The sequence below is a fragment of the Nuphar pumila genome, chromosome 4 (genome assembly GCF_984573655.1).
Source record: "Nuphar pumila chromosome 4, dmNupPumi1.hap1.1, whole genome shotgun sequence".
In the NCBI taxonomy this organism is placed as follows: Eukaryota; Viridiplantae; Streptophyta; class Magnoliopsida; order Nymphaeales; family Nymphaeaceae; genus Nuphar; species Nuphar pumila.
Genome location: NC_143252.1, coordinates 101,146,574 through 101,162,873, shown reverse-complemented (window position 1 = coordinate 101,162,873; position 16,300 = coordinate 101,146,574). Strand labels below are relative to the sequence as shown.

At 37.6% G+C, this 16,300-nt stretch overlaps 1 protein-coding gene across 1 annotated transcript; it reads left to right on the top strand.

Moving 5' to 3' along the window:
- The first annotated feature begins 12,724 nt into the window (after window positions 1-12,724).
- On the top strand, window positions 12,725-14,491 carry LOC149840342 (pentatricopeptide repeat-containing protein At5g61800-like). Its single transcript, XM_090005051.1, has one exon. The coding sequence runs from the start codon at window positions 12,725-12,727 to the stop codon at window positions 14,306-14,308; it is 1,584 nt and encodes a 527-aa protein (XP_089861177.1). The 3' UTR covers window positions 14,309-14,491.
- Window positions 14,492-16,300: the final 1,809 nt, after the last annotated feature.

The window sequence follows — 16,300 nt, the reverse complement described above, 5'->3', positions numbered from 1 at the left end:
ACTTTTAGCATTTAGTTAGTACACTGTGTTTAGTATAGTTTTCTTCTCTCTCGTGTACTGCGTGTGTTCTTTGACTTGTGCAGGATAGCACAGAAATGGAGCAGAAGTGATCGAATGACACAAAAGCAAAAGAGTAGAAGATTTTTAGCTTTTATTTTAGAATTAGGAATTTAATTCGGGGGCTGTAATAAAACCATTTATTTATTTTGTTTAAGCCCTTTGCGTAGGGCCGTACTACCTTAGATAATTATTTAGTTAATTCTTTTTATTTTGGCAATAAAGCGTATTTAGACTGTGTTTGAATACAAGTATCTCCCATTTCCTGAGATCGACCCGGACTCCACCCCTTGTGAGAGCCGGGTTTTATATTTTTGGTGTCTGGCTTTCACTGGATTTTCATTAAAAATATTATTTTAAAAAGGGTTTTCATAAAACTCACACCACTCACGAATGAAGTGACACATCTTGTTGCAGTAAAGACAAGCACCTGTGTCTCAAGGACACGCTTGTCCCTTATAATAGTACTTCAGACAAAACTTCACAATATGCCCCGATTGCCCACATTTGAAACACTTGCCCATATAGAGAGGGCAAACTCCAAAGGGATGTTCCTTTTTGCACAATCGACACATTTGTTGGATGTTTGGGTGTTGCAATTTGCTTTGTTGCTGGGGTTCTGGTAGCCTCCGTGGTGCTTTTGCTTCTTAGCAGGTTGTATGAAACCTTTTTTGTTGAAGGCCTTTTCATACTTTCTCCTTGGATCGCCAAACTTTTCCTTGTGTTTATTCCTGTGTAACAATTATTGTATTTCGTTTCCTAAGTCTCGTATTATGGTTGCTTGTTATGTCACAGCCTTAGTTAGGTTGTTTAGTGAATCAAGGAGATCGTCACACCTAGCTTCCCAAGCCATCTATTTGAATAAACAAAATAACATAAGTCACTCGCCTATCTTTATCACAACATATATCAAATGATGTTTCTAGCAATATATCTAGGTTCTCGATCTTCACACAATAAAACATTTTTTTAAGCAATAAAAACTTAATTTAAATATTATATACTTACAGAGCTCTTGCAGGGTCACTGAAAGGACCATGAACCATATATTCTTGCCCTGCTCTTATACCATAACTGTAACACCCTAAATATTTAACTCAAAAATTTCGAAATAAATTTTTTTTTAACTACAGAAGAAATATTCCATTAATCCCTCGATCAAATAATTTGAGCGGGTTACTGGTGATAACACAAACTCAATATTATTAGGCAAATTAATGTCTCGCCTTGAAATATTACAATTCATAAATAATAAAATTAATAAAATTTAAAGTTAGAGTTTCTTAGGACATCCACAAAAGATATGGTCGCATGGCACCACCCCTAGCGACAACCACAATTGCTCCGATATCTTTATTTGTTTATTGAAAAATAATAATTCAGATGGGGTCAGACTACTTTCCGTCTGAGTAAGAAACATAATACCAATATCAATGTACGCAGTGTCATGTGTACAAGTATATGTGCAACACATTCGAAGACTGATATACAAAATATCAAAATTCATGCAAGTTCTATGAGGTTCACCCATTACAAAACAACTACTATTTAGTATATAAAGGAATTCATTAATGAGCTATGCATCATATAAATAAATCTCATTTATATTATAACAATTGTAATATTAAGGAAAACATTAATAAGCTACGCATATTATAACAAATGCAACATCAAGCATTGTATGTACTTAAAGACATGTAAAAGTGGTCTGACTTTATGTTTATCTTGTTAATTACCATGTGGGTATGCACAAACATTCAACATCATAGTGGACCAAGACCACACAAGGGTCTGTTATGCTTTTTCAATTACCGTACAAAGACTCAAAGGGGATGGTTCACGATCGAGAGAGTACTCCTCAATGGCTAGGACTAGAAGTAAGATGCACCCTAGAAACTTCTGCAGAAGACTTGGGTCTACCACTCAGGACATATTGGTAGTCCAGGCTCCCTAACTCTAAGGATTGAGGACCGGGTGAGATGCCTCACTCTCATGAAAACATAATTGTCCAATGGAGCTTATACCATTTACCATCTTCAAGGTAGACCATGAGTCCGATAACATATACCGCCTTTCAGGTGTACCCAGAACCCTGAGAAACCGATAACATATACCATTTTTAGGTATACCCAGATTTCTGGGAAACCAGTAACATATATCATCTTTCAAATATACCCAGAATCCCGCAGTTAAGTTATATGTCCATATATTAAATCTTTTTTATTTCTTCGCGCAAGTCATTGCACCATAAAGGATTTCCAAAATCCCAAACCCACACTCGGGGTGATCAAGTGTATGCACATTACCAACCTAGTGCACATTAGGCACCAACAATAATTCTTGGAATCATAGGCTCATATATGAGTCGACCACTTGTGCATGAAATATTTAATTTTATAAGTTTGGGTGTACATATTGTACACCATTGGTCCTTTTCGACTACATGTCCAGTCATGGGTAAAACATACATGTACATGTATCACACTATTGCATCATAACACATGCATAGCATGTCACACATATAAATCTCATAAGTGCTTGTGTGACACTACAAAGGTTTTATAGAATCACATACTTAGTTTCAAACTTTAGTATACTCATGACCCTGAAATTTTTATACTATGCAAATATCAAATACATGCATTTAATAATAGACAGTTTATACCTTAAACATGGTCAAGACATTCTTATGCGAATCACATACAAAATTTACATGTGAAACAAATAGTATTATAGATATCGTATTCTTTTGCAAAGCTCAGTAATAACATAACATATTTTATTTTTCATGTGCATGCGATAAAAATTACATTTGCAGAAACATACACCGACACACGCATTCCAATAAAAAAATGGTCAGAACAATAAAATAACATTCTTGTATCATTTTATCGGGTTTCCAAATGAAACAACCATCTAGTTGAGTGCACAAAAATACTTTTGAGGATTCAAACATACAACTAGTCCATACAGGAAATGAACATTTTATTTTAAATATATTAGTCTAATTTTTCTTCTAGAAACTTGTAATTCAAAAAGGTGATATATGTTTATGTACTTCCTACATACATATATAAATCGACTAGGCTACAACAGACCACCTTTGGTCCCATCGCGCACCCGTCATGGATATACGTATTATGTCGACAACCAGTAATGAAGGTTGAGAGTTTTTTTTTTGAAAAGCAAGCTGGGCTGCGGTAGCCATGGTTGACTTATTGCACGAAAATACTTTTGAGGATTCAAACATACAACCAGTCCATACAGGAAATGAACATTTTATTTTAAATATATTAGTCTAATTTTTCTTCTAGAAACTTGTAATTCAAAAAGGTGATATATGTTTATGTACTTCCTACATACATATATAAATCAACTAGGCTACAACAGACCACCTTTGGTCCCATCGCGCACCCGTCATGGATATACGTATTATGTCGACAACCAGTAATGAAGGTTGAGAGTTTTTTTTTTTTGAAAAGCAAGCTGGGCTGCGGTAGCCATGGTTGACTTATTGCAGCCACAAAATAGGTGCACCAGTAGGGTTGTGCGTTAGGGTCAGGCTGAGTTTATATAGATGCATACCAATTATATATATTTATATATATTTACACCATTGTGATTATAACTTGCAACATCCCAACGCAAGGTGACATGCATTAACTGCTGCTACAGACAACCCTACTCGACAGAGCCTGCCACAATGGTTGTGCTTAGCAGGGTATCGTACTTGTTGTGCAACAAGGGAGAGGCAACCGACTGGGGGTTTGCAGACTCCAGTCGGTCTGCATCCCTAGGCTGCGTCCGACCCTAGTCATTCGGGTATGCTACACCCAACATAACCCAGTGTTTTATTTTGAAAGGTGAGTTGGGCATGTGGCAGGACCCATTGAAACAACTTATGGTGTGGTTTGGGTCTGCAACACCCAATAGTTCGCTTAACACTGCTTGTGCGTCAATTACATGGCAGCTCAGATGTAATTCAATCATGCCTATTGCACCAGCTCAAACTAAAACCGAACGTTAACACCATAATGTATGTGCTTGATCCCAATGCTATCTGATTATGCATAGTTATATATACAATTTTTATGCAGATCTAAAGGAATTCACCGATAGCATGATATATATAAAGTTTTATTCTATCCTTTCCATATCTGAACTAAATCATAAAATACATGATGAACCACATGTCGAATCACCATATGCTTCGATCATACACATTTACTTTCTATTTGTATATAGATCTAGAATGAATTTCTTGATAATTTGACAAATCCCATATGGCCAAAAATTGCAAATTTATTTCAAAATGTGTACAGACTCAAAATAGACTAGAGGATGAAACAATAATCACACTATGGTATGAATGCATGTTTATAAGTTTTCTTTTGAACAGATCTAAACCAAAAATCACATCGGCACTTGATAGACGCTATATGATTTAATTAATACCACAGATTTATTTCATGCTCATACCGATTTAACACATGTCCCGATTGTACTTATTATTAATATATATATTTCTTTTTTTCTTTTTGACCTATCATTCAGGCATGAACAATATTGTTGTGCATATAAAGTCTTTTTGACAAATTGGTATCATAGTAATAATAAATGATAAATATATATGAAGATTTTTTTTCCTTTTGTGAAAGACTAACTAATGACAAGTCAAAATACATAACAGTGTCACCTATGCTTTGACAAATCTGATGATAGTAAATCAGCTATATCATGGTCACGTATACAGATCTAGTGATCCAACATATGATGTTTTAGTCATCCAGAAGTGGTGTGTGCTGATCGGGTGGACAATCATAAGCTTTCATATGTCAAAAAAATATGATGCAGATATATATATATGTTTTATCTAATTGTCTTAAGGCAAGGATATAAAATCCCAACATGCTCCAAATGGAGATGAAATGCAAAACATACACCAACATGATGTCAAACCAGCTCCAGCAGGTCGAGTGAGTATAAAATTTATACATAATCATTATGAACCACTATGAAAATAAAATTTGATGATAACAAGCCGATCTAGGTTTGAAATACAGATTAATATTTCTTTTCTTAAGATTTACATGCATCTTAGCATGACATCAGTCTCATCATTTCAATGGACTGATATACATATTGGCATATGCCCCAGTTTGATCATGCATGCTGGTCTTGTTACGGTCATGCTGGGGTCAATGATCAGTAGTGGCTATTTCACGCGGCTGTATGCATGCATATTCATACATGCATTCGAAGGGTGTGACAACATACATGTGCTACAGAGTACCTAACACATGCATAAAGATACAAACCCTTACCTCTTTTGTTGGATCAAATCTCTGAACACAATCGACGTGTGGCTGGGTTGATAGGTGGTCATCCTCCTCCTAGCTGTACTTTGCCCAGCTCCTCCAAAATGTGTGTAAAAAAAATAAACAAATAGGAGAAGAAAAGAGTTAGAGGAGGAGAAAGAGATGTGAGGTATGAGAGAGAGATGAAATGATGTATAGAAAGAGAGGGAGAGCGAGATGAGAGATGGTTTCACATGTATCTTAGGGAAGTCCCTTTAGAGGAAGAAAAGAAGGATAAACAAAATTATTCTAACTACTATGTTAGGAAAAATCAACAATGGAAAGACGGAGATTTTTTTTTTTACTTTCCTTCTACTTTCTCTCTCTCCAAAACATGTAGAGAAATAAGATTCTTCTTGACTTTGATGGTTCTCCATGGTTATGTCATCCATGCCTAGGGGTGGCAAAATCTGACACTACCCGCCAACCCTCTTCTTAGGCGGGTTCGGGTTTGGCTTAAACGGGTTCGTCTCATAAACGGGTCGACCCTCCTAACCCATTTATTAAACGGATCAGGTTCGTGTTAGGGGTATGCCAACCCGCCAACCCGACTGACCCGTTTAATACCTATGAAACCAGACTATAAAGGTCCCAAATCGAAGTGTTACACATAACATAAATATATCTTAGTGAAAAGTACAATCAATCATGAAAAGATTGGACATGTGTTAGCAATATCTTATTGTGAAATTTGTTCCAAATTGATTTAGCTTGTATCCAAGTCATGTCTTTGAGGAATTATTGGATTGCACTTGGGAGCTTAATCTTTTAACTAACTAGATTTTATCATAGCTTGGGAGATTGTAAATCACTAATCAAATTATCGTAGAATCCATTTTTCTAAGTTTTTTATTTTCTAGCAGGGGTAAAAATAAAGTAAAACAATACAATATCTCCACATGAAAGCTTGAAAAGGTGCTTGCATGATTGGTTAGGGTTGTCAAAGGGTCAGGTCAAGATTGATCTGAACCTGCCCATATAAGTATTTACTGTGTTGGGGTTCTATCAGGTCACAAAAATAGAATCTCATACCCAACCTCACATATTCTAAATTTCTTTTTTTTATTAAGCATATATATAAAATACTCAGGTCGGGTTGGGTACCAAGCAAAAAAACTAGGATGAAGAATAAATCACGACATTCCACTTGTTAAAGTGAGATGACAACATCACAACATCGATGATTGCACTTGAAAACCCGAATCCAACATGCAGGAAAAGTATCCTGAGCTATTCACTTAGTACTCTTAACGAAATTTCAAGAACAATTTTTTTTTAAGAAGGTAATGATGTAAGACCCATAAATTTTCAGTAAAAATTCAGAATAAATTGGCGAAGCATTTTTATGTAAAAATAGCATATGAACCCAAAATGTGAAACAAATCAATTTTAACAAACCAATTATACTTAGGATGCACATATCATCGCAAATATATGCTCAAACAGTCAGGGAGCCATAACTTTCTCTCTAAGTAAAATTAAAAGATTTGTACGAGCCAACTTTTTTAGTTTCGTCCATACAAAGAGAATGACGTACTCATAATTTTTTGTGAAAAAAATTGGCAAAATTTTCAAAAATTCGCAAGACGAAAAAAATTGTTGGCGGACCCCATATAAAAATATCTCAAAAAATATCTTGTGGGACCCATAAAGTATCTCATAAAAATTCTAAGTAGGCCCAACACCAAAAGAAACCTCCTGACCTTATCTAGAAAAGGAGGGGCAAAAGGGTAAATAAGGCAAGCCTTATCCTTTTAAAAAGATAAGGCTTATTCATAAGAAGGCTAAGGCGACTTCCTCCTTTTGCCTATAAATAGAAGCTTCCCCTCTCCTTTTAAAAAAAATGACCTTCCTTCTCTCTCTAGCTTTTTTCTCTCTAAAACCTCTCCTACTTAGTCTAGCCCACCTGAGCCTGCCTGATCAAGTCCTGACCTAGCCTGAGACTGCTTGAGCCTAACTGGGTCTAGTCAAGCTTGATCAAGTCAACCTTTTTTGGTCCTAGCCTAGGTCTAACCCACTTAATCTAGACCTAACCTACTTGAACTAAGTTTGAACCCACCTTACCCAATTGACTTAGACCGAACCCAGTTTGGTCAAAACCACTTGGTCTTAGGATCTTGAGCTGCTCTTTCTTTTTCTCAACTAGGTCAAACCCATCTAACCTAGTTTAGCCTTTTTAAAGAATGTTTGAACCCAGTTTAGCCGAAACTCGGTTCGAAGCAGGCTAAGCACAATCAGAGTCATTTTTCACCAGTTGGAGAGTAAGTTTGCAAGTCGATCTCTCTCTATCAAGTGTTTGCTAATAAATATGGTGTGGTATATGTCGTATATGTTCCTAAAAAGGGTATCTAACCCTAATCCTTAGTTTACGCTCTCTAGGATACTTTGGTGTTCACGCGATACCTGTGTGACTATCGTTGGATATTTATGTTGAATACACAATATATGCATTTTTTAAAATAGTATCTATCCCTAATCTTTGGTGCACGCTCTCTAGGATACTTCAGTGTTCACGTGTGTATCCTTGCAACTATCGTTAGATATTTGTTTTAACATATATATGTATTTACTTATGCTTTTAATATTGTCATCGTGTTGAACAATGCCAAGTTTCCTGCTTTCTGCAATTTACCTTATGCATTTAAAATTGCCATAGCGCTGAATGACATCAAGGCTCTTGTTTTTTGTAATTTACTTTATACATTTAAGATTATCATCGCATCGAATGATGCCAAGGCTCCTGCTTTCTACAAATATATATGTATTTTACTTTCTACAAGTTATTTAGTTCGATTTCCTCCGCCGATCATTAAATATACTTTCATTTACACTGCTGCACTATATAGCACATGCTTCTGCTTATATTACATATAGTCGTGCATAAATGAGTGTCCAAGTGGAGATCAACTCTAATCGCCAAATGCGATTTCATATGCCGCTCTTTGATCAAGATTTTGATTGACAAAAGAAATTCTATTAGAAAGGCTTCACCCTTGGACAAAACAACTTTTTCGTAAAAACCTAAGTCACTTGCGCATGACCTAGCTAAGGGCTTAAGGTTTCAACGAACCTCGATGGATGTGAAGTACCTACAATGGTTCACATCCATCCTCGAGTTAAGCATAGCATTCCTTTGTCAAATAAAGGAAGTGCTGCCAAGTTTTTTGAAAAGATGTTCACCGAGCTTAAAAAAATATAATGCTTTCTCAGTCAAAGAGAGAAAATGCTACCGAAATTTCTTAAGAAGCTCAACAAAGCTGAGAAAGATTGTAGCATGTACTCCGTCATACAAAAGAGGTGCTGCCAAAATTCCAATAAATACTTTCTATGGGTAGAAAGGGTCATCATGCTTCCTCAGCTAAGCAGATGAAGTGTTGCTGAAATGTTTGGCAAAATACTTGCCTAAATGGCACAATGATGCTTTGTTGTCAGAACCCTGCCGGAATGACTCATTCTACTTTTGCTTGTAAGGGCACCCTATTTGTAAGGGCCAGTGCACCAGAGTAGTTGTTGCACCTTGATTAGGCTTAGTGCTCGTTGCGACTATATATGTCGAGCAGTCGATCCGTTGAGATCGTGGCATATGCATGTGCATATGAAATATTATTGTACAACTAGCCTCGTAAGGGCCAAAGTGCCGAAGTTCGTTATCCACCTGAAAGAGGTGAAGTGCTCGTAATAGTTGTAGATGTCAAGAGCAGAGTCATGCATGCATATGAATAAAACTTAATGATAGTTTCTAGTCCACACAGTTGGACCGTGCTTCAGAATACTAAATGGGGTTGGGGTACATATTTCCTTAGTGCAGAATGCACTGGCTTGCCCGAGTGACATTTGAATATCCCATAAGTAATGGTTAGACCACTGAACCCCTTCAGAACTATTGCTCACCATGGAAGACGATGATGGTACAGTCATGAGTGTCACACATTTATCATGAACCAAAGAGTCCAAAGGACCTCCCGTTACTTAGGAGGTTATCCTTAAGATTTGAGGATTGAACCCCACTACTTTAGTAGATGATGCATCTGAAACAACTTGTGAGGGTTATCTCGGTATGAGTTCTACCGCCCTATCATGGACAGGGTCAACATGCTTCTTTGAGAGAAATGTTCAAATCATGATCCTGAAGAAGCTTTCATGATATACGCTAAGTCGTGGAGACTTGAGTGTCGTTATTGCAAACTGTGACCCTAAGTGGTATGTGTACTTCATGAGTTATACTTGATGTGATTGAATGCTTTCTTACCAGACAAGCAATGGTTCTGACCCCGTTTAATAGAAAATACAGGTGTTGAACCTGCGATGCAATATGTAGAGCAAAGCGACATCGAGTTTTAGAGTTTCTCAAGATAATGTTGCATCACTTTCTTTATAAAATTAATACTATTTTTCTAAGCAGTGATGTTTGTAATAAACAACTAATTTCTATAAATAGAACACCTTGGTGGTCAATGAGTGTTTATCCACATATCAGTGACTTGCCCGGTGTTTTCTAAAATAGATGACTCATTATCCTTCAATTTCGTTGCTAAAACTTTTTTTAAGATTCGCTGTAAAAAAAAATCCATGAATTTTCAACATAGTATTGTTTTGGAAATTTGGGGCTACACCAAGTCCCAAAACCTGTTTAGCCAGATTCAGTAGAGCAAAAAACAACTGATTAATAATTGGATTTTGGATTCAATACCCAATCTTACATCTGAATCCAAATATGAATCAAACTCAAGTGGCAAATAATCCAAATCTGATTACATATAATAGAATATATGATTAGCTAGTCAAATTGAGATTTGGTACGACCTTCCCATCTGATTAGATTGGATCCAATAATGCCGACATCTAAATTGAGTCTGTCATGTTTATATCCCTAACCAAAACATAAAGCAAATTTCTTCAATTGCTTAGTAATTAGCATGCAGTTTGGCATTTCAAGAGGTTCTTAATTTGCCTGGACCTTTAGCAAAAAAAAAAAAAATTGAGCATCACCGTGAGAAATCACCCCATAGCTTTCATGTAAAAAATCCATCATCTTATCAAGTACATGCCTTCGGTTCGAAATAACGGAAACCAAACCCATATTTTAATGTTGTGTTAGTAATTTAGTGGAAAACCGGTATATAGGATTTTGCAAAGCCACTAAGCTATTCATGTTGACGTTTCGGAGTGGTTATCGGGTATGATTAGAGTTCATGTGGGCTCTGCCTGATCAGATTCGAATCCTGCCGTCCACGCTTCTTATAACTTTTTTCCTGCTTCTCGTTTCGAGAGTCTTTTATACCCGATTATTGAACTCTTGATGTTGTACAAAGGGGCCCATGTTATGGTGGAAACCTTATTATTATTTATTTACTTTGTTTTTTTGAAAGGCAAGCTCCTGCCAGAACAACAACCGCTCATGTGGCAGAGGGATTCGATCCTGGGCCTTAAGCTTGACACAGGACCACGCTTACCACATGGGATACCACCTGGGTGATATTTATTTAGTTACTTTGGTTTGTCACCAAAACCTAATTCTCCGTTTGGGAGCATAGGAACAAAAGTTTAAAACGGAAAGTTAACGGCAAGGCCAAATCTCGTGAAATATTGATTTTCTTGGTCTGTGTTTTTTATTGGCGAAGTATCAGCAAAAATTAATAAATTAAAAAAATCAAGAACAAAATATGCAAAAATATGCAAAAACAAAGCAGCATGTTTTTTTTTTCCTAATGAAATAGTCATGAAAATAATGCATATAAATATCTTAACAAATAAACAAAATGTATCGTTCTTTTTCCTGGCATTTTCAATATAGCTATGTTTGAGAGAGGCTTTGGGTTAGGCGCCATGTGCCCCCATGTAATTGGAGATCTAGTGGCCATAGAGATCAGTCGGGTCATATATATATATATATATATATAGGGAAATGAAAACCTTCCCAATGAAAAACCTCGCAAACCTCTCCAATGGATGTTTTATTAGATTTTTTGTATTTTTTTCAAAATTAGGTCCATACATATGTGATCTATATACTTATTTTTATAGGAATCAGTTGTTGGAGCATTTGATTCCTATGCATGGATAGGTTTTTATAAGTTTCAAACTAAATAGCGTACACTTTTCATAAAATTTTTTAGGCTCTAAATACCATTTTTTATCCAAAATTCATGATCCAAGTGTCAATTTATAGTAAATCAATCATGCCAGAATACAGAATTTTGAAAAAAAACACCAAAAATTTTTCATTGGAGAGGTTTTCATTCTCTTATATATATAATTTTATTTTGTGATAAGAAAAACAATTTATATAGAGTTGGGCCAGTTGGCTTGCTTTAAATATAGTCAAATTAGTGATCAAATTCAGAAATATAAGTGATACTTCAAATTTCTCCTCCTTTTATCATGGGAAAATTAGCATGTCACAGGAATCCTGATAAAATCGTTAGAAATTCAAGATCTCGCCTACTTCAAAGAGATGGTGATATGATCTCAATGTTATCTTCTTTTCGTATACTTTTAAGTAGGAAAGTTTGAAGATCTTTATGAGATTTTTTGATAAAAATAAAAAATATCATGAATTTTTCCTTGTCGAGAAAACTCTGACAGTGAGATTTTGCGCATGTTTGGAAGCAAAAAAATGCTATGGAAAATGCAAGTAGGAAAGGAATGATATCACCTTCTCCATTCGTTTCAAGCAATACAAGATTTTGAAAGGAAACTAGTTTAACCAGATTTTGACAGGAACAATTTATGCATCTGAGAAATGAAGAACAATTTCTTATTAAAATTTTTTCAGTTTTGAGAGCAACTCTCTCCCTAATCAAAACACTTCCAACCCAATATATTTGCATGTCACACAAACAAGGATTTTTTTTTTTATAGAAGACATTTTCATAAGCAACATTTTATTTATGAGATTTTTTTCCTGCTTCCAAACTTGGCGAAATGTAACTATAGTGGGATCCCAAGCCTAACCTTGGGCCCAACCAGACCTAAACCTAGTTTGAGATGATGGTACCGGGTCTGGACCTGGGTCTAATCGAACCCACCATAAGAGAAATATACCCGGATCCTATAAGAATTGCATGAACCAGTCCCGGACCATACCCAGTAAAATAATATTTTATTATTATTTTTACATTAAAAAATTGCAGTTCTTAATTGAAACTCGGGTCGAGCCTGAGTCTAGTATGAAATTTCACAAACCATACCTGGCTCCATAAATTAATAGTAACTTTTGGGTTCGACCCGGATTCTAATCGGGCCTTTTTATTTATCACCAAACCCTGACCCTATAAGGTTTGGTACAGGTAGAGTCCGGAAAAATTCAAATGTTGCTGCACCTGCTGAGACACCAATGCACAACCATCCGCCAAATTCAGCAAATCCACGCCCAACTCATCATCACATCCCTCATCACCAAGGACATCTCCATCGCCGGGATTCTTCGGTTCTTTGCCGAGAATCCGATCACATCGAATCTTGATTACGCCCTCGCGATCTTCGATCGCGTGGAATCACCTACAACATTTGCCTGTAATACCATTATCAGGACATACACCCAGTGCTCGGCCGCCCTCTCCGCTCTCCGTTTCTATATTCGCATGTGCCGTTCATCAGTTCCTCCCGACACCCACACCTTCCCTTTTGTTCTCAAAGCTTGCGCGCTTCTTCGCTCGGTCCATCCTGGTCTTTCTGTTCATTCTCAGAGTATAAAGTTCGGTTTCGATTCTGATATCTATGTTCACAATAACCTTCTTTGCATGTACTGTAATTCTGGCCGTTTGGTTGATGCACACCAATTATTTGCGAAAGTGTCTCACCGGGACATTGTTACTTACAATACCATGATCGATGGGTATGTTAAATCTGGGGAGATTAATTGTGCACGCCAATTGTTTGATGAAATGCCGACAAGAGATGTTATGTCCTGGGGTACCATTTTAGCCGGCTATGCTCAAAACGACCGGTGTAGAGAAGTATTCGCATTGTTTGGTCAGATGGTTGCTGCTGGTGTAAATCCAGATAATGTTGCATTGGTCACGGTGCTATCTGGGTGTGGACAATTGGGGGCTCTTAAGCAAGGTCGCTCTGTCCATTCATACATAACGCGGAGGGATATAAGGTTGGATGTGTTCTTGTACACAGGGTTGATTGACATGTATGCTAAGTGTGGGTGTATACATACTGCACTCCATCTGTTTCACGAGAGTCCTGAGAGGAACTTGGTCACTTGGAATGCCATGATCGTGGGTATGGCAATGCATGGCCATGCAATGCAGGCATTGAATCTCTTCGAGGAGATGCAAAAGGCTGAAATCGAACCTGATGGCATCACTTTTCTTGGCGTTTTAGTGGCTTGTAGTCATGCTGGTTTGGTTGGTTTGGCTCGGGAATATTTTGCCTCTATGGAGACTGTGTATAACGTCGTTCCAGAGCTAAAGCATTATGGGTGCATGTCTGATCTTTTAGGCCGTGCAGGTCTGCTCGGAGAAGCAGAAGAGATGATTGAAACAATGCCCATGAAGCCCGATGTTTTTGTATGGGGCGGTTTGCTTGGTGGATGCAGAATTCATGGTAACGTTGAGATTGCTGAGAATGCTGTGAAACATCTGTTGGAATTGGATCCAAAAGATAGTGGGATCTATTCAATCATGGCGAACATTTATGCTGCGGCATTTAGATGGGATGATGTTGCTAGAATAAGGAAGATGATGAACACTATTGGGGTAAGAAAGGCTCCAGGATGTAGCTTTATTGAAGTCAATGGTTTTACACACGAGTTCGTTGCTGCAGATAAGTTGCACCCTCAAATTGATGAGATCTATCTAGTTTTAGATTGGATTGACAAGCAGTCGAAGATAACATTGCTCGGTGATTGTGATGGAGAGTTTGACATGGAGAATGAAGTTTAGGAAACATGCATTTGGCTTTGTATACCCTAAGAGTCCCCACTGTCCATAAGCAGATCTTGTTTCTCAATTCAGTTAAAGTTGGCGAGAAAAGTTTGATTTGTGATTTCCTAGCTGGGCTGTTTGGGGAGAATATGCTGATTGAATCAACGATACATGATTGGTGGAACGTGGAGCAAATACTTGTGCTTGGAATTCATATTCACCGTTCGGACCTGTCACATGGACACACCTAAAAGGACATGGGACACACCATTTTTTTTTTGTAGTTTCCCATTAAGAATAGTATACAAGGGGATGCAACACAGGAGTAAACTGGAGTATCCCTCTGGCATAGACTCAGAACCAATTTGCTCTGTTTTTATACATAAGGTTTTGAGCTTAGTCTGCTTGCAGAACCTGACTGATGGTGGGAGGCGAATGCAAGAATTAAGAAACTGGGGAGTTGCTTGAGCTCTTAGTCTGCTTGCTACACCAAGGCTTGCTCAGCTCTCTGGCAATATGAAGTCACATGGTCCTTGACATTTGGAAGGGAAGGCTGTCACCCTAAGAGGGAAGGAACAAACGAAGCTACTATGTCAAATTGACCAGTAGCTATGTCAGTGTCGTCACTGCTTTGCTGAGCATTGCTACAACCACCACTAACATTTCTGTCAGACAGATCAGTTTCGTCATTATCATCTCTCTCTCTCTCTCTCTCTCTCTCTCTCTCTCTCTCTCTCTCTCTCTCTTGATGAGATTGAATGTAGATTCAACCAAAAGACTATAGTATTTAGCTATTGGTGTCACAATATGATAGCGACATGACCAATCAAGGAAAAATAAATAAATCCAGGGATATATTACTATGTTTAGCACCCGGACCAAGGTACCTAAATTGTATCGGACCCTGAATCGATTTTCTAATCCATTCAAAGAATCGGCTGATTCTGATTCTGAACCAAATCGAGCTGAATCTGTCAGTCTTTAATCAGCAGATGACACGTGTCAGAAAATAATTTAAAAAATATTTTAGTTAATTTTAAAATTTATTTAAAAGTAAACCGAATCAGCTCAGTTTGGTTGGGTCTTTATTGGGTACGCTAACTGACCTGAACCCAAATTCCTGGGTATGGAGACAAAAAATGAACCAAGTATTATTCTGGTTGGCTCGAAGCGCTGCCTAACCCCAGCTTGCCTTTCCGAAAAAAAAAATGTTCAGGCCAAACCAGTCACATTGTCTGAATTTTTATGCTTGTTTTTAGTAAATGGGCGTGGGCCTGGGAAGCTAGACACCCTAATAAAAACTGGGCCCATTTGCTGTCCCATGTGTGGCTCAAGAAAAGCCCTCCTTTTTCAAGCAACACCATTTTCCTTATGCATCTGGGACACTTTCAAGTGATGAATGACAGCTCTTTGGTGGGGCGAGCAATATGAGAGGAATCCCGAGTTTTTCAATGGTTTGAAATGCACTAGTCAAGATTCGACCAAAGAAAAAACACATTCTCCATTGTCCATACCAAACTTGGACCAAGTCTTGCTAGATGGACCACCACTTCAACCTGAACTTCAGCACTAAATCAGGTTCAGCTGCTGTGGGCTTGTCCTGTATAATCCTTCAAGGGCTTGCTTTCTACCTGGCAAGCCCAGTCGATGCTCGGCTTAGATTTGCCAAGTCTGTGACCCGGTGTGGACCACTGGTTTTGTGGTCCTTAACTGACTTGTACCAACAGTCTTGGTTGGGGGTGGACATTGGGCCGGCTTGGCCCAGACCATGCCCCATCAGGTTTTAGGTGTGGCCCAGCCCGGCTCATTTATTAATGACCCGGATTTTGGTTCGGTTTTTAACAGCTCAGGTTTGAAGAGAAGCCCATGACCCGGTCCATTGGCCCAATGTTCAGCAGGTTAGTCCAGCCCAGTCCAAGCCCATTTGTAGGTTATTTTCCAATGAAATTCATAAATTAATTTTTATAGTACAAAAAACAATGAATTAAATGAAAGATTAATGCACCTATC